Source organism: Rana temporaria, chromosome 8 (genome assembly GCF_905171775.1).
Source record: "Rana temporaria chromosome 8, aRanTem1.1, whole genome shotgun sequence".
NCBI lineage: Eukaryota > Metazoa > Chordata > Amphibia > Anura > Ranidae > Rana > Rana temporaria.
This window is the reverse complement of record NC_053496.1, coordinates 43009303-43035706: the sequence shown is the minus strand read 5'-3', so window position 1 is coordinate 43035706 and position 26404 is coordinate 43009303. Positions and strand designations below refer to the sequence as shown.

The 26404-nt window shown below is 41.8% G+C and overlaps 1 protein-coding gene across 1 annotated transcript in view; it reads right to left on the bottom strand.

Moving 5' to 3' along the window:
* Positions 1–3840: 3840 nt before the first annotated feature.
* The window catches only part of SORCS1 (sortilin related VPS10 domain containing receptor 1), an 834705-nt gene continuing 812141 nt past the window's right edge, over positions 3841–26404 (bottom strand). Inside the window, exon 26 of the mRNA XM_040361653.1 lies at positions 3841–4213. Coding sequence (XP_040217587.1) covers positions 4144–4213 — 70 coding nt within the window. The 3' untranslated portion in view covers positions 3841–4143. The remainder of the gene's footprint in view (positions 4214–26404) is intronic.

Here is a 26404-nt window from a genome sequence, read left to right as displayed (position 1 = left end):
CTCCATCGACGTCTAAAAGCATTGCTGGTATGATTAGAGACCTTGGGCCGAGTAGCTGAAGCGATCATTTTATATTGCCGAAAAATCGCAATGCGATTATTCGGCAATAGGAATATTGCGCGATTATTTTCTTCGCCCTTCTTCTGCATCAGAGCCAATCAGAGTGCTCCTACAGCATTTGTCGAAATTCCGCAATAAATATCGCATTTGCATTTTGCGAAATTTCGATAAAATATCACGAATATTCTGAGCCAATCAGAGTGCTCCTACAGCATTTGTCGAAATTCCGCAATAAATATCGCATTCACATTTTGCGAAATTTCGATAAAATATCACAAATATTCTGAGCCAATCAGAGTGCTCCTACCGAAATTTCGCAATTATGTTCGCATTCGCAATAGCGAAATTTCGCAATCATTTCATTTCGATAAAATATCACGAATATTCGAATTTAGCGAATATTTCTCCAATATTCGGCTATATATTCGTGATATATCGCGAAATTGAATATGGCGTATTCTGCTCAACACTAATAGCCAGTACCCAAATAGGGGAGTTACCCGGTATCCCAACAAGTGTCTTGGCAAGAGTTACTAAGATTGTAAGACAATGATATTGGACAATATATTGTATCAAGAGATTATGTTCTTTACTTTGTTTTATCTTATTTTATTTTGCTTCATGTATAATGGAAAATTCTATAAAAAACTATTGAAATTAAAATGAACAACTTTGCACCAGGCTTACTATATGGATCACTTCTTATATGGACGGGATGTGATTGCAGCAACCATTTTGTTCTGAACACAAAGATGCTCCATTGCTATACAAATGTCGTTCAGCCAACTTTAAAAACGAGCGTATTACTTCAGCATTGCCTAAAAACACCCATGCATGCAAGTCCTTTAATAACGTGTCGCGTACTAGAACTCCGCAGCTTCTCCGATGATCTATATGCAAACCTCCAAGAAAAAAGCCGTTTGTATTCCAACGGCTGACGGTAGCATTGTCTAATGATACATTTGTGTGACATTAAAAGCAAGAGCTGTAACTGATCACATTGCCTAATGAAGTTTGCAATGACATTATTAATCCAATATGTTATTAATGAGTTTTCTTCATGTTAGCATTTTAATTGCCGTCGTATTATGATGAGCCCCTTGTGAACAAAATTTTAATTGAGAATTAGGCAGGCATGGAATTAACCTCTTCATGGTTCCCTGGGAAATGACATAAGGGCTCATATTAAATAGGGACAAACGTGATCACTTAATAACCACTTAAACCGTAGTAAAAAAGGAAGGAATGGATAAAAAAAGGGAGAGGCAAATGAATGAAAATGGTATTGTAATAATAAATAATAAAAAAAAAAAAATACATAAATACATAGATAAAAAAAAGTAAGATGTATATACAGTGCCTTGAAAGAGTATTCATACCCCTTGACATTTTTCAAATTTTGTCATGTTACAGCCAAAAACATAAATGTATTTTATTGAGATTTTATCTGATAGACCAACACAAAGTGGCACATAATTGTGAAGTGGAAGGAAAATGATAAATGGTTTTCATTTTTTTTTACAAATAAATATGTGAAAAGTGTGGCGTGCATTTGTATTCATCCCCTTTACTCTGATACCCCTAACTAACATCTAGTGGAACCAATTGCCTCCAGAAGTCATCTAATTCATAAATTGAGTCCACCTGTGTGTAATTTAATCTCAGTATAAATACAGCTGTTCTGTGAAGCCCTCAGAGGATTGTTAGAGAACCTTAGTGAACATACAGCATCACACAGGCCAATGAACACACCAGACAGGTTAGGGATAAAGTTGTGGAGAAGTTTAAAGCAGGGTTAGGTTATAAAAATGAATATCTCATGGAGCACTGATGAATCTATCATCCGAAAATATAAAGAGTATGGCCCAACTGCAAACCTACCAAGACATGGATGTCCACCTAAACTGACAGGCTGGAGGAGCTGCAGAGATCCACAGCTCATGTGGGAAAATCTATCCACAGGATAACTATTATGCACTCCACAAATCTGGCCTTTATGGAAGAGTGGTAAGAAGAAAGATTAGATAATAATTTTAGTTTAATGGATTCAGAATTTTGTACTTTTGTAAATACATCGCGGCGCGGTCATTCACAATCTCGTATTTTAGTTTCATTTTCAACACACGGCTAATCCATATTAAAGCCTTTTACACACGGTCAGACTTTTTGCCAACAAACTTCAAAATTAGCAAGTTTTCAAAAAAATCCGAGCGTGTGTACGCTCCATCAGACAAACTTTTTCGGTTTTCATCGGACAAAAGTTCACTCTGCAAACGGACCAACTTTTCGGCAACAAAAGTCCGGCCAACTCCCTTCGGACAAAAATCCACGGGAAAGTTTGTTTGAAGTCCGATCGTGTATACGAGGCTTTACACTGTCCAATGTGACTCAGCACAAAAGAGATAAGCTGATTGGCTAAGATATTAAGTAATATACATCACTCACTAACTACACTGCCCAGTGCCCATTCGAAAGAACGATACAAGTACACAAATTTACGAACAGACAAAGAAACGGATTTACAGAACACACAAATGAAAATACGACCATATGAATGAAAATACGAATATATGAAATTACGAACAGATTTAAAATACGGAATGCAAATCTTTCGTTATAGATGTCATTTTTGTTAATTTGCTGTTTCGTATTTTAGTAAGTTATTCCAATCGTACATTCGTTTTTTCGTTTGTTCGTTATTTTGCTTATTCGTAATTCCGTAATTTTCATATTTTAGTACTTTCAGCTATTCGGATATTCAAATTGTTCCGAATGTACGAATACTAACAAATTTGTACGAAAATCCATTTTTGTTACGAACGGAAACGCACATGTCTAATAAAAAGGATTACTCGTAGATACAGTGAATATCTCTTAAAACTGCACGGTTTAGGAGATATTGACACTGCATGGAGCCAGTATGTCATCGCTCTGAAGGGAGGGTATACCTGTGCCATCCCTTCAGAGCTCCATGCCGTGGTCAGTGATTCATGTCCATATACAGACTTGGAGCCAATGTTTTTTTTTTTTTTTTACATATGAATTCTTTATTTAGAGATAAGGGCGATTCCAAGAGTATGTGGCATTGAAGCTTCGAAACAGTAGTTATTACAGATCCACCATATTCGCTAAGGAAACATCTACAAATTACAGTATCAATGATTGTAAATTATAGCAATATGGTTAAGTAAAACATTAATCAAGTTTCTAGAAGGAGCCTGATTTGTTTCCCTCAGTAGATGTGGAGAATAGTAGCCTCAGCCTTCAGACAGAATGAAATCTATACCAGCCCACTCCTTGGTACATGTTACGTTACGTATTGAGGATTTGTAATCATTGTAGCTCAATGTATGTATTTGTTCAGATAAAAAGTTGAGTTTTAGATCCCTCTTCTGTATTTGAATTAAAACATAGGATAATTCCAGTTCTGGGCTCATGATTAGAGAGAAAAGCATAGAGAGGGTATGTCTCATTGGGCCCTGTCCTAGGCAAAGAGTTTCTGAGTCTTTTCAAGGTGACCCCATGCCCCCCCCCCCCCCCAAACTACTAAATTTTCCCTTCTTTGCCCCAGGATTAATCTCAAAATGAACTATTTACTTCATTAAATAGCCCAGGAGAAGGCCCTGCATGCACGTGAAGATGAGGCTAAAGTGATGGCGAACCTTGGCACCCCAGATGTTTTGGAACTACATTTCCCATGATGCTCAACTACACTGCAGAGTGCATGAGTATCATGGGAAATGTAGTTCCAAAACACCTGTGGTGCCAAGGTTTGCCATCACTGGGCTAAACCAAAAGGACAACGACCCCTTGTTATGTCCGACTTTCCCTTTTCATAACTAGATATTTATCCTCATCCCTTTTCCACTTTCCTCCCACTTTGACTCCTTACTTACCTCCCCCCAGAACCCTACATAGTTTTCATATTCCATTACTCCCCCCCATCCCTAATCTGTGGTTACATTTTTCCCTAAAAAGGTAAAATATACAAATGTATTATCAGATAACCCAGTCATACAGACTTTGTTTAGAGCTGCGCTTTGACATGTACCCTGTATTTATTGTTTGATTGAGTGTGCTTTCTTATACATTATTGTTTCTTTTTCTCTCTGGATTGTTTTCCGTTCGTGGAATGTTCAGCATCTGTCTTCTCCTATAAATACATAATAAAAAAAAAAAGAACAATAAGAGAGAAGGGAAAAAACAACACAAACAACAAAGGAGAGCAGCACAGTGGCTTAATGGTTAACACAATTTGGGTTATTGGTTTGAATTCCAACCAGGACACTACATGCATGGAATTTGACAATTAAGACAATATTATTATTATACAGGATTTATATAGCGCCAACAGTTTGTGCAGCATTTTACAACATGAGGGCAGACAATACAGTTACAATACAATTCAATACAGGAGAAATCAGAGGGCCCTGTTCATTAGGCCTCGTACACATGATAGGTTAACCAGAGGACAACGGTCTGAAGGACCATTTTTATCGGTCAAAACCGATCGTGTGTGGGCCCCATAGGTTATTTAACCATAGGTTAAAAAAAAGCCAGCTTGCTTTAAAATTAACCTATGGATTCCTAACCGATAGGTCAAAACCGATAGTTAGTAGGCACGACCATCGGTTAAAAATCCACGCATGCTCAGAATCAAGTCGATGCATGCTTGGAAGCATTAAACTTCATTTTTTTCACCACGTCGTTGTGTTTTACGTCACGCGTTCTGACACGATCGGTTATTTAACCTATGGGGTGTAGGCGTGACGGACCATCAGTCAGCTTCATCGGTTAACCTATGACAACGGTCCTTCAGACTGTTGTCCTCTGGTTAACCTATTGTGTGTACGAGGCTTAAGAGCTTGCAATCTAGAAGGGAGGGTCAAGTGATCCTAAAGGTAATAACTGCGGGGAATGAGTTGATGGAGAAAAAATACAATATTAGACATGTGCACACTGAAATATTTTGTTTCGGAATTTTGTTTTCGTCCAAAAAATACATTTATTTAGTTACTCCCGAAATGAGTTGTTATTCATTTCGTTTTTTGTTAGAATTTGCATTCGTCAAAAAATCCGAATGAATTAAGGTTGAATCTGCCATTGAATACTTATGGTGTCTGTCGAATGTTCAAAGAAAATTCGACGGAGCAGCGAAACTGTACGTCGAATCGTACATTTCCAGTCAAAGGTTCCGCCTACAAGCTATAGAAGAATTCTAATGTTGTATGACACTAGTATAATTATATCTATAAATTATTATTACTAGTCATAAATAATTATACTAGTGTCATACAACATTAGAATTTTTCTATAGCCTATGGGCCGAGCATTTGACCAGAAATGTACGATTGCGGCGTCGTACAGTTTAGCTGCTCCGTCGAATCTTCTTTGAACATTCGACAGACGCCTTAAGCCTTTAATGACAGATTTGACGTTTGTATGCTTTGTCGAATCTTCGTCGTTCATGTTGAATTGTCAAGTTAGTTCTAGCTATTTGACTGCTCCTCCTTGTTTATGTCGGATCTTTCGGTTTTCGTATTCTGCACTTTCGTTTTCGTTTGTTAAAACGATAACGAAAATAGTTGAAATCGGACGAAAATGTATTCGGACAAAAACTAATGCACATGTCTAATAGACATATAGGTGTTAGGTGTGGGTAGGATAAGCTTCTCTGAAGAGGAGGGTTTTCAGGAATTGTCTAAAAGCTAATAGAGTAGGAGATAATCGGACAGATTGGGGTTACGAGTTCCATAGGATTGGGGAGACTTGGAAAAGTCCTGGAGGCGAGCAACGGAACAGACTCTCTCCAGAGGTGGTTCTAGCCAGCTCAGTAGATTGCTTTAAGAAAGGCCTGGATACTTTCCTAAATGTACATAAAATAACTGAGTACTAAGATTTGTAGGTAAAGTTGATCCAGGGTAAATCCGATTGCCTCTCGGGGGATCAGGAAGGAATTTTTTCCCCTGCTGTAGCAAATTGGATCATGATCTGCTGTTTTTTTTTCCTTCCTCTGGATCAACTGTGGGTATGGAGTTGGGTGTATGGGATTGTACTGTGTTTTTTATTTTTTTGTTTGTTTATTTTTTGTGGTTGAACTGGATGGACTTGTGTCTTTTTTCAACCTGACTAACTATGTAACTATGTAACGGAGTAGGCGACAAGGGAGCTGGAGAGCAGGAGGTCTTCAGAGGAACAAAGAGGTAGGTTGGTATTTAGAGACTAGGCTAGTGATCTACATGGGGGCAGTGTTGTGGATGGCTTTGTAAGCAGTTGTCAGTATTTTGAATTAAATATTTTGGGTGAGTAGAAGCCCGTGGAGGGATTGACAGAGAGGAGTAGCAGAGACAGAGAGATTTGTAAGGTGGATGAGTCTGGCAGCAGCATTCATTATGGATTGACTATAGATAGACTATGTAGAAGCAATGAGGAGGGAGTTGCAGTAGTCGAGGCGAGAGATGACCAGGAAGTGAATTAAGAGCTGTGTTGTGTCATTGGTTAGAAAGGGGCGTATTTTGGAGATGTTGTGGAGGTTGAAGTAGCAATATTTGAACAGTGATTGGACGTGGGGCTTAAAGGAGAGTTCCGATTCTAGGATACACCTAGAAACTTGGCTTGCTGGGATGGGCTTACAGTTGTGCCATCGATTTTGACAGAGGGATCAAGGGAGGGGGCACGTGGGGAGAACAAATTATGCGTTCGGTTTTGGATAGATTGAGTTTGAGGAAGTCTATATGGCGGCAGGGCGGCCCTTAAAGCGGTGTTCCTGCCTGAAAAAAGTAATTTTTTAAAGTCAGCAGCTACAAACACTGTAGCTGCTGACTTTTAACCACTTGACCACTGGGCACGAAAACCCCCTTAATCACCAGACCAATTTTCAGCTTTCGGTGCTCTCACAATTTGAATGACAATTACTCAGTCATACAACATTGTACCCATCTGAAATTTTTGTCCTTTTTTTCCCACAAATAGAGCTTTCTTTTGGTGGTATTTGATCACCTCTGCGGTTTTTATTTTTTGCGCTATAAAAGAAAAAAGACTGAAAATTCAGTAAAAAAAAAAAAAAAAATCTAGTTTCTGTCATATTAGCAGGTTATTTCTCACACACAGCATATGCATACTACAAATTACACCCCAAAACACATTCTGCTATTCCTCCCGAGTATAGCGATACCACATGTGTGCGACTTTTACACAGCGTGGCCACATAGAGAGGCCCAACATGCAGGGAGCACCATCAGGCGTTCTGGAGCACCCAGGCCAATTCTGACATTTCTCTCCTACATGTAAAAATCATCATTTATTTGCTAAAAAAATTACATAGAAACCCAAAACATTATATATGCTTTTTTTTCAAAGACCCTAGAGAATACAATGGCGGTTGTTGCAACTTTTTATCTTGCACGGTATTTTCGCAGCAATTTTTTGAACGCGTGTTTTTAAAAAAAAAACAGTTTTGTGCTTAAAAAAAAAAAAAAACAGTAAAGTTAGCCCAATGTTTTTGCATAATATGAAAGATGAAGTTACGCCGAGTAAATAGATACCCAACATGTCACCCTTCAAAATTGCACACGCTCGTGAAATTGCGCCAAACGTTGCTACTTAAAAATCCCCATAGGCGACGTATTGCAAGGTATTGGAGTATTGAGGGTATTGCGGAGTATTGGGGGGGTATTGCAGAGTATGGGGGGGTATTGCAGAGTATGGGGGGGGTATTGCAGAGTATGGGGGGGGTATTGCAGAGTATGGGGGGGGGTATTGCAGAGTATGGGGGGGGTATTGCAGAGTATGGGGGGGGGTATTGCAGAGTATGGGGGGGGGGGTATTGCAGAGTATGGGGGGGGGTATTGCAGAGTATGGGGGGGGTATTGCAGAGTATGGGGGGGGGGGTATTGCAGAGTATGGGGGGGGTATTGCAGAGTATGGGTGGGTGGGTATTGCAGAGTATGGGTGGGTGGGTATTGCAGAGTATGGGGGGGTGGGTATTGCAGAGTAAAATAAAAAAAATGATGAGTGCAATACTCTGCAATACCCCACCCCATACTCTGCAATACCCCACCCCATACTCTGCAATACCCCACCCCATACTCTGCAATACCCACCCCCCCAGGGTGGGTATTGCAGAGTATGGGGTGGGGTATTGCAGAGTATGGGGTGGGGTATTGCAGAGTATTGCACTCATCATTATTTTTTTTTTACTGCAGAGTATTGCGCAGGGATGGCTGGATCTGTGACTGCAATTGTCACAGATCCAGCCCACAGTGCGGCGGCTGCTGCTGCCGCCCGATCCCCCCCCCCCCTCCCTCTCCTCTCACACTGTACCGAACGGTACAGAGAGGAGAGGGAGGAACCGGCGTCATTACATGACGCCGGTTTGTTTACAAGTGATCGCGCCGTCATTGGACGGCGCGATCACGTGGTAAGGAGCCGCTTCCATTGGCTCCTTACCGCGAGTGCTGTTGCTGCGGGTCCCGTAGACCCGGCGAGCACCGGCGATCGCGTGTGCGCGCCCGCTCGGGCGCGCACAACGCAGTCTCTGGGAGGACGTACATTGACGCCCTCCTAGAGTACAGGAACCGCTCTGTAGCCGTATTTTGGCTATAGGGCGGTTACCAACTGGTTAATAAGGGTACTTATCTGTCCAGGGAGCCCGCAATTTCGGCCCCCCGAGGCCGAACCGTCCATCGGATCGGGTGCAGGTGCCGCCATAGTAGCTAAGGGAACCCGGCAGTGGAGGTTTCAGGCTTCACTGCCAGTTTCCTACTGCACATGTGCAGTAGGAAATGGTCCGTCATCTTCTGGGACACACACAAGTCCCAGAAGGCAGCAGGGGGAAGGAGGGGGGCAGAGCCAGAAAAAAAAATGGGCCATTAAGAGCCATGGGCGAAAGTGAAATTTTGACGTCGCTTTCGCCCTGCAATGATATTGCCTGTGTGAGCCATGAAAAGAGGTGGGGGGTGGGGGGACACCCCCAAGTGGCTGGTTAGCTGCTCCGGTTGTTAACAAGATTCCAAAAAAAAAAAAACAGTACGGGTGATGCCTGTAGCTCTAGGCATCATTCCAATACAACCACAAGTCAAATGATGTACCAGGTATGTGATTTGGTGGCAAGTAGTTAATTGCTAATAAGCGTTTTTCGTTTTGGCACATTTTCGGAAAAGGTCGGGGACTTCTTTTCCTTCTTTCTCGCACGTCGGAACACGTGTTTAGCTACACCTCTAGGTGGGAACCTAGTCTTATCATTTTCCAGAAAGATTTTTTGCCATTTTGAACATTTTTGTTTATCTCAGACATGTATCACACGACCCAGGAAAAGACTTTCTCACCGAAAACGTACAGCCAGTCCTTTTCAGTATTCAGCAGAGAGGAGCACAGACATGTACTGTAAGCCCTAGAAATCGCATTATTGGGACTATATGAATATGTTTTTTCTTGCTGCAGGAGCGAGCGCTGAATTTCTGCAGACGGAGCTGAGAAGAATACCGCAGACAGAAGCAGAATACTCCACAAACACAGTGTAATTCCCATGTCAAGTAGCCAGCTTTACTGGAGATACTGGAGATACGCACAGGAATAGTATATACAGATCAAAGGCTTTCACCGGTATCTACAGCTGTTTTTGTGGAATGCCTTTCCACTGAATTAGAAGCAGGAGACTTATTGCTTTCCAGACCTCTGGGAAATATAACAACACAGATCACCACTACCTGGCTAGCAAGGGAATGCTTGGGCTTGTAGCTCCATATAGAATTGTCCTTAGGGCCCATGCACACATGTGCGTTATGACAATGCAAGTCTTAATGCGTGAAAGGCCCACCAAGATGCATCATATGGCAAATGTTGGCCACCCATACCATGGTTTACCCACTTGACTCCCTAGCCAATTTTTAAACTACTCACATATATGTAAAACATTTAGGGCTGGATTCAGAAAGACTTACACCGTCGTAAGTCCGAATCCGCGCCGTCGCAACTTTAAGCGTATGCTCAAACTGAGATACGCTTAAATGTTGCTAAGATACGACCGGCGTAAGTCTCCTACGCCGTCGTATCTTAACTGCATATTTACTCTGGCCGCTAGGGGTGTGTACGCTGATTTACGCCTAGAATATGTAAATCAGCTAGATACGCCTATTCACGAATGTACGTCCGACCGTCGTAGTACAGATACGCCGTTTACGTAAGTTTTTTTCTGGTGTAAAGTTACCACCACTATATGAGGCGCAGCAAATGTTAAGTATGGACGTCGGGACCGCGTAAAATTTTACGTTGATTACGTTGTTTGCGTAAGTCGTTCGCGAATAGGGCTGTGCGTAATTTACGTTCACGTCGAAAGCATTGAATTTTTGCGGGTTAATTTGGAGCATGCGCACTGGGATACTTTCACGGACGGCGCATGCGCCGTTCGGAAAAAGCGTCATTTACGTGGGGTCACATTAAATTATCATAAAACACGCCCACATTTGAATTAGGCGGGCTTACGCTGGCCTATTTACGCTACGCCGTCGCAACTTTGCTTTGTGAATACTGCACTTGCCTGTCAAAGTTGCGGAGGCGTAGCGTAAATAGGATACGTTACGCCCGCACAATAATACGCGCTCCCTACATGAATCTACCCCATACTTTTTTTTTACTAGATAATTACTTAGAACCCCTAAACATTAGGCACTATTTAGGCAGAGGCTCTAGAGAATAAAATGTCAGGTTGCGTAATTTTATATTATAAAATATTTGTGCATCCGTTTAAAAAAAAAAAAAAAAATCATAGTTTGTTATAAAATTTTGCAAACAGGTAATTTTGCTCCTTCATGGATGTGAACTGATATTCTGCACTGATGGCATATCAGTGCCCTTCAGTGCCACATATCATTGCCCGTCAGTGCCACCTATAACTGCCACCTCATCAATGTCCATCAGTGCCACCTATCAGTGCCCATCAGTGCCACCTATAACTGCCGCCCATCAATATCCATCAGTGCCACCTATCATTGCCCATCAGTGTCACCTACAGTATAACTGCCGCCTCATGAATGCCCATCAGTGTCACCTATCAGCAGTGGCGGCTGGTGAAGTTTTAGGATGGGGGGGCGCCAGACCCCACCCCTCCCTTTTGGTCCATCCCACTTCTCATAAGCCCCACCCCTCATATAATTCACCCACTCCGTCCCCTCTATTCCACTAACTTCCACCCATAGTGTCAGGAGTATACAGCCCCAGCATCACAAGACAAAGTATACAACCCCAGCATCACAGGACAGAGTATACAACCCCAGCATCACAGGACAAAGTATACAACCCCAGCATCACAGGACAGAGTATACAACCCCAGCATCACAGGACAGAGTATACAGCCCCAGCATCACAGGACAGAGTATACAACCCCAGCATCACAGGACAGAGTATACAGCCCCAGCATCACAGGACAAAGTATACAACCCCAGCATCACAGGACAGAGTACATACCCCCCAACTGTAAACATGCGGCACATCACGCCAAAAAATGAAAGGGGCTTAAGGGGCATGGTTAAACAAAACCAATCACCCCTATCACCCCTACCACCATCCCTATCCCCGTCATTACACAGGACCCCTTCCTCAACACTACCCCCCATTGTTACACAGGACCCCCTCCCTCCTACTAACCCCATCATTAAACACAGAGAAGTTATTTGTTTAGGGTGGAGAGGCACGGATGGGGGTTGTTAAGGTGGAGAGGCAGGAAGAAAGGTTATTTGTTTAGGGTGTAGATGCAGGGAGGGGGGGGGTGTTTAGGGTGGAGATGCAGGGAAGGGAGTGTTTAGGATGGAGATGCAGGGAGGGGGTGTTTAGGGTGGAGATGCAGGGAGGGGGGGTGTTTAGGGTGGAGATGCAGGGAGGGGGTGTTTAGGGTGGAGATGCAGGGAGGGGGGTGTTTAGGGTGGAGATGCAGGGGGGTGTGTGTTTAGGGTGGAGGCTATCAGTGCCCATCAGTGCAGCCTGATCACCGTACATAAGTGAACTATAAAAAAACGTTTTTCCAAATTTTCTGTCTCTTTCATTTGTTTAGCAAAAAAAAAAAAAACCAAGAAAGCTCTATTTGTGTGAAAAAAAAAATGAAATTTTCATTTGGGTACAGTGTTGTATGACTGTGCAATTGTCATTCAAAGTGCAACAGTGCTGAGAGCTGAAAATTGGCCTGGGCAGGAAATGGATGAAAGTGCCCAGTAGGCAAGTGGTTTGTAAATTGATTTTTTTTTCCGTAATAAATAATAAACATATCATACCCTCCTGCTCTTCCACAGAGCTCTGTTTTTTTCACAGAGCAGCCCATAATCTCCTCCACTGGTGATCTTGATTTCTCCTCTTCTCTGTGTGCCACCATAGAAAGACGCTTCCTATGGTGGCACACGTGGGCTCGTTCCCGAGCTGGACTGTGTGCGTCCATTAACACACACAGCATGGCTTGGCCCTGCCCCTTGCTTCCTTTTCAGATGATTTGGTTGACAGCAGTGGGAGCCAATCACTCCCACTGCTGTCCCTGAGCCGGTGATTAGAGGAAGAAAGAGCAGCACTGCTGTAGATGGGCGCAGTACTGGATCGAGATAGGACTCTGGTAAGTATAAAATGAAAAATGCCCATGTGATACTATTGTGGTGTGACAGATTCCCTATAACCACTTGACCTCCAGAAGATTTTCATGACCAGGCCATTTTTTGCAATACGGCACATCATTCTTTTAACTGACAATTACGCGGTCATGCAATGCTGTACCCAAATAAAATGTGACCTTTTTTTTCTCCACAAATAGAGCTTTCTTTTGGTGGTATTTGATCACTATGAACAAAAGGCAACCTAAAATTTAGAAGAACAAAAAAAAACAATGGGGCAAATCCACAAAAACGTAGCCTAACTTAACTTTTACCATTTAAGTTACACTGGCGGAAAATTTCTACCTAAGTGCCCGATCCACAAAGCACTTACCTAGAAATTTTCGGCCGTGTAACTTAAATGTCTCCGGCGCAAGGCCGTCCTCTTCTGCAGGGGGCGATGACAATTTAAATGAGGCGCGCTCCCGCGCCGGCCGTACTGCGCATGCTCGAGACGTCATTTTCCCGACGGGCAGCGCGCAAAATTACGTTACGCCGGGCTTTGTGGATTGCGACGGGACAATAAAGTTGCGTCGGGTAAAAAAAAAGTTACGCGCCGAAAAATAAAATTCAAAATGTAAAAAATCGAAAAAAAGGTCTGTTTTTACAAGGTGTAACTAGTTTACACTTTGTAAAAGCATCCCTAATTTTACGTATGCAAACGTAAACTTACGCAGAAAAAACAAATCTGAAAAGCTTTGTGGATCTCCGTAAGTCCTCATTTGCATACGCAAAGCGGCATTTCAACGCGAAATGCCCCCAGCGGCGGATGCGGTACTGCATCCTAAGATCTGACAGTGTAAGTGTCTTACAGATGTCAGATCTTCTGCCTATCTTTGGAAAACTGCTTCTGAGGATCAGTTCCAAAGATAGGCACAGAGATACGCAGGCTGAACAGCAGTTCCGCCTGCGTATCCCTTTTGAGGATTTGGCCCAGTATTTTTTACTTTCTGCTATAAAAAATATCCAATAAAAGAAATTGAAAACAAAAAAAAAGAATCTTCATAAGTTTAGGCCAATATGTATTCTGCTACATATATATATATTTTTTTTTATCTCAATAATAATATTAATTGGTTCCCGCAAAAGATATAGCATTTACAAGCTATGGGATATATATATATATATATATATATATATATATATATATATATATATATATATATATATATATATATATATATATATATATATATATATTTTTTTTTACTAGTAATGGCAGCGATCAGCGACTTATAGCGAAACTGCGATATTGCGGCGGCATTCTGACACTAACTGACACTTTGTGGGAGCCAGTAACACTGATACAGTAATCAGTGCTTAAAAATAGAAAACGGGGGGATAAGGTTGGGACTTTACATGAGGCATATGATAAACTACAACCATAGGCCTCCATCCCTGTAAATGGATAAAAGGGGGGGAGGTTTTGGGACTGTGAATGAGATGCGTTTTTAGCTAAATGCAATTAAATATATATATGGAATATAAAAAAATGTTTCCATAATACCCAGGCTCAAAGTTACCAACCAAAAAAGCAACAAACCAAATTAACCTGTCTAGCTGTAAGCATTAAAAACAGAGGTTTGGTTGCATGCATTTGCAAATACCTGTGTAAGCCGCAGGCCCCGTCAAGGCACTCTGTGTACTGCAGCTCCTAACTATGAATTTTAAAGTATCCTCAGAAGGAACACAGAAGTGCTAATCAATAGATAGGGGGCAGGTGATCACCAGACCATGCCCCTACCTATAGCTGGTCTAGCAAAAAAGAGCACTGGAAAAAACAAAAGAAACACAAGAGTGGAACTAATCATGCCTACCAAACCAAGAGCGCACCATATCAACCTGGGTCAGCTAGTCAAAAAATTACGGAACCTGCAGCTTACACAGGTATTTGCAAATGCGTGCAACTAAACCTCTGTTTTTAATGCATACAGCTAGACAGGTTAATTTGGTTTGTTGCTTTTTTTGGTTGGTAACTTTGAGCCTGGTTATTATGGAAACATTTTTTATATTCCATACAGTATATATATTTAATTGCATTTTGCTAAAAACACATCTCATTTGAAGTCCCAAAACCTCCCCCCCCCCCCTTTTATCCAGTGCTTAAAAATATGCCTTGTCGGTGTACTAATGATTGGCTGGGAAGATGTTAAACATCTAGAGTGATCAAAGGGTTAAATGTGTTCCTAGCCAGTGTTCATGTGTACACAGTGCAGTGCTTTTACTGGGGGAAGTAATTAATTTAATTCCCTGCTTTGCGGGCAAAGTAAATCCATTACTTCTCTGCTGACAGGACAGAGATCTGCCTTATTTACATAGAACCCGCCCTGTCCTGTGTGTGTTACAGGCGTTCTGCGGCTGCCGGCGGTAATCCATTGGCCGGGACCTGCTGACCGAGATCTGCTGTGTACAATCGCGCGTGCTCATAGTTATCACTGAAAGTGAAAGACAATACCAAACATTGGGTTGTCACCAGAATAGGAATAGAGAGGGCATCTTCCAATAGGGACACAAGTACTAAAGACAACCAGGGATTCCCTCACTTTGGAGGGATTTCCTCTCACTTCCTGTTTTGGCTATTGGACAGGAAGTGAAGGGAAATCTACCCAATAAGGCAAAGGTGGGAAAAAAACTGGCAGTGGTTATAACCCCCTACTACTCCATTCAAAATGAAAAAAAATGGCATTAGTTCCTATTTAATTCTACTTAAAGTGGAGTTCCACTCCAAATGTTTACTTTTTGGAACCCTCCCCCCCTCCGGTGTCACATTTGGCACCTTTCAGGGGGAGGGGGAGCAGATACCTGTGTAATACAGGTATTTTGCTCCAACTTCTGGGCATAGATACTCGAGCCACCCGTGGGTACCTACGCCTCTTCCGGCGCCTTCTCTGTCCCCCCCCCCCGCTTTCTTGTGGGAGACACACAGGTCCCAAAAGACAGCAGGGACCAGTGAGATCGCGCAGCGTGAGTTGCGCATGCGCAGTAGGATACCAGGAAGTGAAGCCTCAAGGCTTCACTTCCTGATTCCCTTACCGAAGATGGTGGCGGCAGCACCCGAGAACCGAGCGATAGATTGGCTTCGGGTGACGACATCGCGGGCACCCTGGACAGGTAAGTGACCTATTTTAAAAGTCAGAAGCTGCAGTATTTGTAGCTGCTGATTTAAAAAAAGAAATTGGTGGAACTCCGCTTTAAGGCTGGGTTTACATGTATGCCAATTGGATGAGGGATTCCCTGCATCCAATTTGCATATCAGGTGAGTGTGACCGCCCTTCAATGGAGTCGGTTCACACAGGTCTGGGGCGGCCGCAGTTCGGATTCCAGAAGGGTCCTGTGCGTCTTTGGGTCCAGTTCAGCTGCAAATTCAGGTAAAAATTTGGACCTGAAAAACGCACCTCAACCACACTGGACCCCATGCTGGGAACCACGCTCAGAGATATGTCAACCCAGCCTTAAAACAAGCGGCCCTTTCAACTTCTATTCAAAACCGTTTAGGTTGGCCTGACCCTTTAAGGAAAAAAAAAGTTGACACAACCCATTTAAGACTCGATATTTTCCATAATGTCCTTGAAGATTTAGCAAAAAAACATATATTTTACAATAATGAATAAGAAATTCAAAGTCAGATTAGTTAAGTGGACATTTGGCTGAAAGGGATTTGACGAATCAAATCTATTTATACTGCAGATCTTTGCGTGAGCAAAATATTCAGTAAAATTTAATTACTGACTGTATTCTGGTTGGCAAGGATCCAGTATTAAACCTGCAGACATCCCAATGTTAATTAAAATACCTGCAGGTTAATAATGATAAAGACTGGCACAAAGTCAGAATTGCAGAGAGAAGTCTGAAATTATTCCGAGTGATTCTAAAATGAGTTCTGCGTTTAAGGCAAAAAAATCTGAAATTATTATTATGATTTAACTTGAAAAAGAGTTTTGGATACAGCTCACCCAGACATAAATACAATACAAAGTCTGTTTAATTTATTTTAGGATATACATTAAAAACAATAGTATGGATAATTTTTAAACATAAAAATTTGATTTATCCTATTAAGAGGCAGATCCACAAAAGAATTATGCCGGCGTATCTATTGATACGCCGCGTAATTTTAAAGTTCCCACGTTGTATCTTTGTTTTGTATCTACAAAACAAGATACGACTGCATCTGGGATCGATCCGACAGGCGTACGTCTTAGTACGCCGTCGGATCTTAGGTGCATTTTTCCGCCGGCCGCTAGATGGCGTTTCCGTCGAATTCCGCGTCGAGTATGCAAATTAGCTAGTTACGGCAATCCACGAACGTACGTCCGGCCGGCGCTTTTTTTTACGTTGTTTGCAGTCGGCTTTTTCCGGCGTATAGTTACCCCTGCTATATGAGGCGTACTCAATGTTAAGAATGGCCGTCGTTCCCACGTCAAATTTTTTATTTTTTACGTCATTTGCGTAAGTCGTTCGCGAATAGGGATTTGCGTAGAATGACGTCACCGTCGTAAGCATTGGCTTGTTCCGGGTTCATTTCGAGCATGCGCACTGGGATACCCCCACGGACGGCGCATGCGCCGTTAAGAAAAAACGTCATTTACGTCGGGTCACAACGTATTTACATAAAACACGCCCCCATCACATTGATTTGAATTGTACGCCCTTACGCCGCCAAAGATACACTACGCCGCCGTAACTTACGGCACAAATTCTTTGAGGATAAGGAAATTACGCTGTAAGTTACGGCGGCGTAGTGTATCAGAGATAAGCTACGCCGGCCGCAACAATGCGCCTGGTATTGTGCCGAATGGCTGTACTTCTTCATTGTGAACAAACGAGGTTGACTGTTTAACATGGGCACCATTCAAAGGTAATCTTGTCAATGAATACAAAGCATTATCTGTATGTATGAGGGGGAGAATATGACATCACTGTCCTGCCTCTCCGGGTCATCCAATCAGAGAATTCTTTGCATTCTCTCACAGTGTGATGGCATGGGCATGCATGGCTTCCAGTGGCACTAGGTCATTGGTGTTTATTGATGATGTGACAGAAGCAGCTGGATGAATTCTGCAGTGTTTAGAAATATGCTGTCAGCATAGATTAAGCCAAATTAAGCAAAGTTGACTGGACAATGCTTCCCAGTACAGATGGTTAATGATCCAAAACACACTTCAAAAGCAACCCAGGAGCTTGTGAAGGAAAAGAAGTGGAAAATTCTGCAATGACCAAGTCAATCACATGATCTCAACCCAATTGAGCATGCATTTCACTTGCTGAAGGCAAAACTAAAGGCAGAAAACCTCATAAACAAAGAACAACTATATACAGCTGCAGTCAGAGCCTGGCAACGCATCAGAAAGGAGGAAACCCAGTCTTTGGTAATGTCCATGGTTTCCAGACTTCAGGCAGTCATTGCCAGTAAAGGAGTCTCAACAAAATATAAAAAAAATTGAATTTTATGTATGATTATAGTAATATGTCCAATTACATTTGAGCCCCTGAAAAGAGGGGGACTGCATATAAAAATGGTTGCCGTTCCTAAAAATTTGTATTTAATATTTATGTTCCACCCCTTGAATTAAAGCGGGGGTTCACCCTTAGACGGCACTTTTCCCCCTTAGCTTCCTGCTCGTTTTTACTAGGGGAATCGGCTATTTATTTTAAAATATGTGCAGTACTTACCCGTTTACGAGATGCATCCTCTCCGTCGCTTCCGGGTATGGGCTTCGGGAATGGGCGTTCCTTCTTGATTGACAGGCTTCCGAGAGGCTTCCGACGGTCGCATCCATCGCGTCACGATTTTCCGAAAGAAGCCGAACGTCGGTGCGCAGGCGCAGTATAGAGCCGCACCGACGTTCGGCTTCTTTCGGCTACGAGTGACGCGATGGATGCGACCGTCGGAAGCCTCTCGGAAGGCTGTCAATCAAGAAGGAACGCCCGCTCCCGAAGACCCATACCCGGAAGCGACGGAAGAAGATGCAGCTCGAAAACGGGTAAGTACTGCTCATATTTTAAAATAAATAGCCGATTCCCCTAGTAAAAACGAGCAGGAAGCTAAGGGGAGAAATTTTTTTTTTTTACAAATGGGTGAACTCCCGCTTTAATTACATTTTTCTGGTGGCATAGAGAGCCAAAAGTATGAAAACTATGTATAGGTCCAAATATATATGGACCTAACTGTACATGCTGTATTATAATAATAATAATAATAATAATAATAATTGTAGTAGGCATCACTACTACAATGGTCTCTACGTGCTTCCTAGTCCTGTGCCAATCAGCCAGCCTCCTATGTTTAGAATCAGGAAAGCTGATTGGCATGAGACATGGAAGCACATGAAGACCACTACAGTAGTGGTGCCTAGTGATTTCCAGCTTCTAGAGAGATCCCACAGGTATGGTATATACAGTACATAGCTACATTGAACCTAGCTGCATCAATGTAAATATGTAGAAATATCCATACCTGGAATTCATCTTTAATTATTTCTAAAGCAAATGGCCAGTTTACTGTACTTCAAACCTTGGCTAGGGGTGGGAAGACTGTGGACAACAAATTCCCTTAAATCAGTGAACAATGCCTCAGGCTTGGTGGCCAGTGGGAGTAAAAAAATTACATAGTGCCTGTGGTCAGTAGGAGGAGGAATCGTGCCCCAATTGTTGGTGCTAGTTGAAAAAATTGTGCGCCATTGTTAGTGTCATGGAAAGGAACTGTGCCATATTATTTTTGTCATAGAAGGAATGGTGATCCACTGTTGTCAGTGGAAGGAATGGTGCCTCATTATTGGTGTCGGTAGGAGATAGGGCACCCCATTGTTGGTGTCAGGGGAAAGGCATGCTGCTCCATTTTGGTGTCAGTTTTAATGCCTTCATAACTGTTTTGTGTTTTTTTTCCCATCTGCATGCAGCCCATAAAAAAAGTTCTGCTTTAACTGTCACAGTCCCTCAATCAGTGAATTATTTATTGCAATGACTGCAACTCTTGGCTCGAACCGTCATCTTTTGAATCACCCTGACAGTCTGAATTGCACACTTTGCTTACTTCTACAGCAAACCCAACATTAACCGTGACATCTGCTAATTAGCAAGCCAAGGTGGCAGGCGCAGTTGATTATCAAGCGAAAGCGTCTTCTTCCCGACTCTTAGTACTGTATATTTTTATTGACCAAGGCAGTTACCTTTTATCAGCCCTGAAAATTTACTGCCCATGGATAAGACATCAGACGGCCCATCTGCTCTGTGCAGCCATCGACAATTAGAAGGAATGTATATTATTTTAACTGAGAGCTCTATATCCCGCTGCAAGGATGAGGAAATCAATGGTCTCCACAAATTAAAAGGGAAACATTCTGTAAATTTTTTAGGTGTTATAAACAATTATCTACCAGGAAAATTATTTAACTTTTTCAAAAATGTTAAAATAGGCATTTTGAAATGACTCAACAAAAAATGTATATATTTTCTGAAAGTAGACACCCTGGAGAATAAAATGATGGTAGGTAAAAAAGGTTTATGTTATGTTTGTGCAGTTATTTATCAAAATATTTTCAGGAAATAATACCTTAAAATTAATTTTAGTGCAAACACAATATTATACTCATTCCTTTTGGTAAAAGAAAAAAGATGGGGCTGCGTCGAGTAACAAGATACCAAACATGCCATGTCTAAAACTGCAATGCCAGTGTAATCACAAAAAACAACAGTACCCCAAATTGTCCATAATGATGCTTTAAAAGCTTTAACAGGTTATCAATTGAAAGGTAAAGTGATTGTAAATTTATTTTTTTTGTTACATGCTCTGTGCAATGGAATTACACAGAGCAGCCCCAAACCTTCTCTTCTCTGGTCCCCCTCCCATCCTCCTCTCTAGCAAGTGCCCCCATAGGAATCTGCTCGTTCCCAAGCCTCGCTGTCTGCATCTATAGACATGCCCCCGCTCCCTCATCACTGGCTATGATTGACAGCAACAGTAGCCAATGGCTTCTGCTGCCTCATTTAAACCTAAGAGACCAATATGAGACGGGAGAGAAGAGCTGCAGACATGCCCTGGATTGAAAGAGGGCTCAGGTAACTAAAAGGCGGGGTGAGGGAAGATACTGATGCCTAAACATTTTTTTACCTTAATGCAAAGAATATGTAGGATTTATAATCACTTTAACTATAAATTATGGCCCTAAAATGATTTCTCTTACTCCAATATTTGTGGTGACACCTTATGTGTGGTAAAATCAATGTTTAGATATGCATGTTCACCCCGCACTGTGCATTTGAATGTAGGGTGTATATGGGGGGTGCATTATTAATTTTATACATTTTATATAATTTGTTTTATGTTTTTCCTTTAGCTTTATTGCTATCACAAGAGAGATAACAAACCCCCTATATATTATAATTGGGCAGGTGACAGGTCCTCTTTATGAAGACAACCATAGACTCCAATGTCTCACCTGCCCTCCACTGCAGCCAATAAAGCATAGGGGGGTAAACACACATTCAGAGCCCCATAAAAGTGACCAGGGTGGCTCTAGAGCAGCCTGGTCATTTTTTACCTAAAAGCCCTTTGATGTCTCTAAAAATCGACACTAAGTTCTAGCTTGCTTTAACCCCTTGTATACCAGGCTGTTTATAAATCGAACTTGCCAGACAAGAGGTTCTCCTATCCGTTTTTTAGGTGGACCCGATCGGACCCTCAATTATTCTCTATGAATATTTGGATGTAAACAGACTTGTGTCTCTTTACACTAGGCTACCTTTGATCCGATCAGGCAAACACAAACAGAAGGGGATCTGTTCCCCTCTGGCTAGATCGGATTGGAGGGTTGTCAGGTGGAGGGCATCCAAATGCCAGACTGGAGGGCATTCAACTGCCCATAAAGCAGAGCGGGCTGTGTCTGTATCCAAAAGAGAGAAAACAAAGCAACAGGCGTTTCTTAGTAAGACAGAAATTTAATAGCCAGATGCATTAAAACACTCACTTGTAAAATTATTTATGTCAAGCGCATGGGGAGTCCATTGTAGTCAGATTTGATCTCTGCTGTCTGGATGGTAGTAATCTCTAGTTCTCCATGCTGCTGGCATCCTGTTTCACAGGAGACTTCCGAGATTAGTGCGAGATCCAAAACAAGGATTGGAGCACATCCGGACAGCCACAGAGAGGGCTGGAGTGCAGAGTTCAGTGAAGTGACTGTACTGCCATAAAGCGACGCGTTTCTGTGTCTGTATCCACTCTGCATAGGCAGACCTGTTATCCGAGCTCTCTGCTCAGCTCCAATCTTTGATCCTCTGCTGAGCAAACACGGATCTGACTCATGTGGCCTTGGGTGAACCGTACAGACTACATTGCAATCCATTAGGTAGAAGGTATAAGGTATCTAATGTTTTCTTTGCCATGAATAGTTTTTTACTAACTGCTACATAGAGGGGTCCGTCTTTGTGATTTTCATCTGAGCACACTCAGGGTTTCGAAATGTGAACAGTGAGGTAACAGTTTTGTACCTAAAAAAAAAGTTCGCATTAATGCAGTGATCTCCAAACTGTGGCCCAGAGGCTGGATGTGGCCCTTTTCTGGCTTTTATCCTGCCCTTTAAGGCACGATTTCATCCACTTATAGCAAAGATTGGTATAATTACACCCACTTATATCAATAAAGGGCCACTAATCCTCTCAATGACACCAACAATGGGGCATATTTGCTCCCTGTGACACCAACGATGGGGCCCAATGAATCCAATGATGGGGCACAATTCCTTCCAATGACATCAATGAAGGGCCACTGAAACAAACCATGGGGCATTATTTTTTTCCCACTGATGTCAGGACCTTTTCTACGCCCTCCTAATCTTTGAAGGACAGTAAACTCGCCCTTTGTTTCGAAAATTTGGAGATCCCTGCATTAATGTATACGATTTGCATGGGTGTTGCATGCATGTGGGGATAACACAGAGCCATGGAGCGACCCTCTCTCTGATCCCGGAGCCTTAACTGCGGCAGGAGCAGTAAAATCAGGATGCCCAACTGCCCGTCGTGAGGCCAACCAAATACCTGATGAAATCTCCCAGAATCCTTTACTATTGGAAGCCCTTTCTGTACTACCTCAAAACTATAACTTTGAAATTCCTAAAGAAAATATGGAGGATACAGTAAGCTGCAGCTAAAAGAGTTGCCTTACAGATGCCAGAAGGGTTGCTGATGTTTTCCTGCACTATTGCTGATATCATTGAAAGGCCCTGAACCACATATGCAATTTAAACTGCTATTGCAGCTCTTCACAGCAGCGAAGCAGACATTAGCAAAGGCCTGGAAATCTCCTAATCTAATAGTGAATGAAGTAAAAGAAAGGATGAATAACTCTATAACCTATGCTAAAATGACAGCAATAGATACGGACACGATCACCAAGTTTGAGAGAATATTGAAACCTTGGATTACACATGCAGTGCCAATATTCTTTAATAATGAAGTACTTATGCTATGGTAGCCTAAGCATTACAATTACCTACTGTACTTTTTAGTCAGTGGCAGTGGAACTCGGCCTAGTCCTGCAGACTCCTATATTTTACCCCTGACCCCCCCCCCTTTTTTTTTCTTCTCTCTTCATCTCGGTTATTCTTTTTATTTTATTTTTTCTGTTTTTGATTCACTACTATGTTTTCGAAACTCTCGTTATTAGCTTGATATTTGTGCTAGCCGAAATTCTAAATTAGGAATTTATTAATACAAGACGTTATTGTAATGTAAGTCGCTTTATAGATTCTTGCCTATATGTTATTGATAGTAATTCAACTTTTTTTTTATCAAATATTGTATCTGTTAAATCTTCATTAGATTAATATACATTTGTATAAGCGCAAAGGAGTTTCTCCCCTATGTAATGTATTTGTTATATGTTACTTGTACAATTTTTCTGAATCACATAATAAAGATATTTTGACAAGGAAAGGCCCTGAACATACGTGAGCATTCACTTGCTGGTTCGCTGTGGTTTACTCCCTTGGAATATTTGATGTGTTGCTGACACTTCCTTGGACAGAAGGACTCTGGCTGGGTTATAGCCACAGGCTTGTTATAGCTTGTCTCTGGTAAGCCTTTATTCCTTACGGTGGAGGTGCACTGTTCATTTTGGTGTTTATCGGATCACTCTGAGTATTTTCCGGTGATTTGTGGACTGACATCTTTCAACCTAATCTATTGCCTATGGACTTTTCAAAATGTTCCTATTTACACTATATATGCTATTTAGCTAGCTACTTGAGGAGTGGCATATACATTGATTGATTTATACGTATTTCAATTGAATTATTCACTTTATACCAATCACATACTGTATATTGATTCAGCATATCACATGTTTTGGTATATTTTTTAATTCACTTTTAGGTTTCTACAGCGCAGCTTTATTTTTGTATATTTTATTTGGTGTGTATCTCACTTTCTAGATGCAGCTTTTTAGGGTTGATATATCAGCGCAGTATCTTTTTTGTATATACCAGGCCACATGCTCTCAACATGGGGAGGTCTCTTCCCCACAACCCTGCGTAGTGGTTGTGGGGGTCTGAGGGCAGGGGGCTTATTGGAATCAGGAAGCCCCCTTTAACAAGTGGGCCCCTGGATCCCGGCCACCTTATGTGAATGAGTATGGGGTACATTGTACCCCTACATATTCACCAAAGTTTAAAAAAATTTATATAAACACAGACAGTTTTTGACAAAAAAATTGTCTCCGGAAGAAAATCATACATCAACCATGATGAATGCTCCCCCGACAAAAAAAAGAAGCTCTGTACCTGTCACTTGCCTCCCATCTTCTGACATCTCAGGTTCCACCAAAGTTAAATAAACAAGGTGATTTGGGTGGGGGAGGCACCCTCTCATGTTGAGGGCATGTAGAATGGCACAGAATTCATATCAGATCGATAGTTTTAATTAGATTTAAATTAGAATCTGTGCAAAAAGTTGAAATTCATTTGAAAAACAATAAACAAAACAAAACTAAACTAATCAATGAAACAAAATTTGTGACATAACCAATCTATCTGAAACCAAGCAAAACTATTTTTTTTCCATTCTGCACATGTCTATGATATTTACATAATTATTTACAGGTAGGATTAATAATATAAAATCCAAAGATCACAGAGGAAGGTTAAGATGTTGTCTGATTTATGTGTCTAGTATTTTTGGCTAAAATTATTATTGTTTGTGTTACTGTACAGTGTTCTAATAAAGGATTTATGGTTTTAGATTGTTGGAGTGGTTATGCTGGTTTTTTCAAATTTTTGTATACATTTTCTTGGAGTGGAGCCTAAAGCCGTGTACACACGGTCGGAATTTCCGATAGAAAAAGTCAGATGGGAGATTTTCATTGGATATTCCGACCGTGTGCATGCCCCATCTGACTTTTTCCATCTGAATATCCGACGGACTTAGATAGAGAGCAGGTTCTCTATTTTTCCATCGGAAATTCCAACAGAGTTTTGCCCGGTCAAAAGTCCGACCGTGTGTACGCGCATTAAACCCAATGTTTTATTGTAGAGAATTTATAGTGCTGACATATCCCCACTGCAAGGGATGATTTTCAAGTTTCCCAAAGTTGGGCTTTAAATTCCTAAGACTATATACACCTTTGCCTTAATGTCATTGTTAACTGGTCCAATTTTTACTCTTCAGGCTAGCAAAATACAAACCTCATGTCAACTTTATATATGGTTCTGGAAATAACTTCACGGGTAAATTGGCATTACCAGTGGTCCTGTGGAAGACCAGGCCAGAGAAGAGCCTACCTGTACAGATATACTGAAGATATATTGAGGCAAGTGCCCCAACCTGTACATGGCAGTGTTCTTCACTGTACCTCCGGGAAATCATCTACTGCTCTCCGAAAGTTGGAGGGATAGTAAAAAGAAAGAAAAACTCAACTCAACCTAATTCGGACACTTTGGCGTGTCTGAACAACATTATGGCTCCTGTACAAGCAAAGCGCTTTATCCTGGTGATACTAGATTAGTGTTTGCCTCCTCCGGTTCTCGTAACCAGGTCAGGACGTTTTGCATAGTGTGAGCTTATCAAGGTTTTCTATTTTACGAGCTATTGAAAGGTGCCTCTACCAGCCCGATCATTATGGATACTCAGCAGTGAATCGTTACCTTGCTGATAGACACAACTGCTCTCAGGGGTGCAGTCTGAATTGCTTATTACCGCCTGCCTGTCCCAAGGGGAGTGCTCTTCTGAGTTCAGCTTACACACAGCCCCAACAAAGGCTCTGCTTCATATTTAATAGGATTCTTTGGAGACAAAACGCAAGATGCGGCTGCTGCGATAGCAGGATTCAAATTATGCTGTCACAACACGTAGGGAGAATGACAGCTCTCCTTCCAGTTTGCTGGCTCAAACAACTCCAAATATATCAATGTGCTTTCTATACACTAAAATAAATGACAATCTAATCACACACAACCTATTTCTACTTACTACTCCTTACTACTTATCAGACCTTCTGCCCATCTAAGTAGACTACAGGACAGGTGGCTGGTTGATATCCCGGATCTCTCTACAGATGACTAGAAGAAGGTATATGCCTCATATCCTGATACTGTAATGTTTGCTAGGGACAAGCTCATACAATTATAATACACAGAACATAATACATCTAAAGCCCTGTACACACGATCGGTTCATTCGATGAAAACGGTCTGATGGACCGTTTTCATCGGTTAACCGATGAAGCTGAC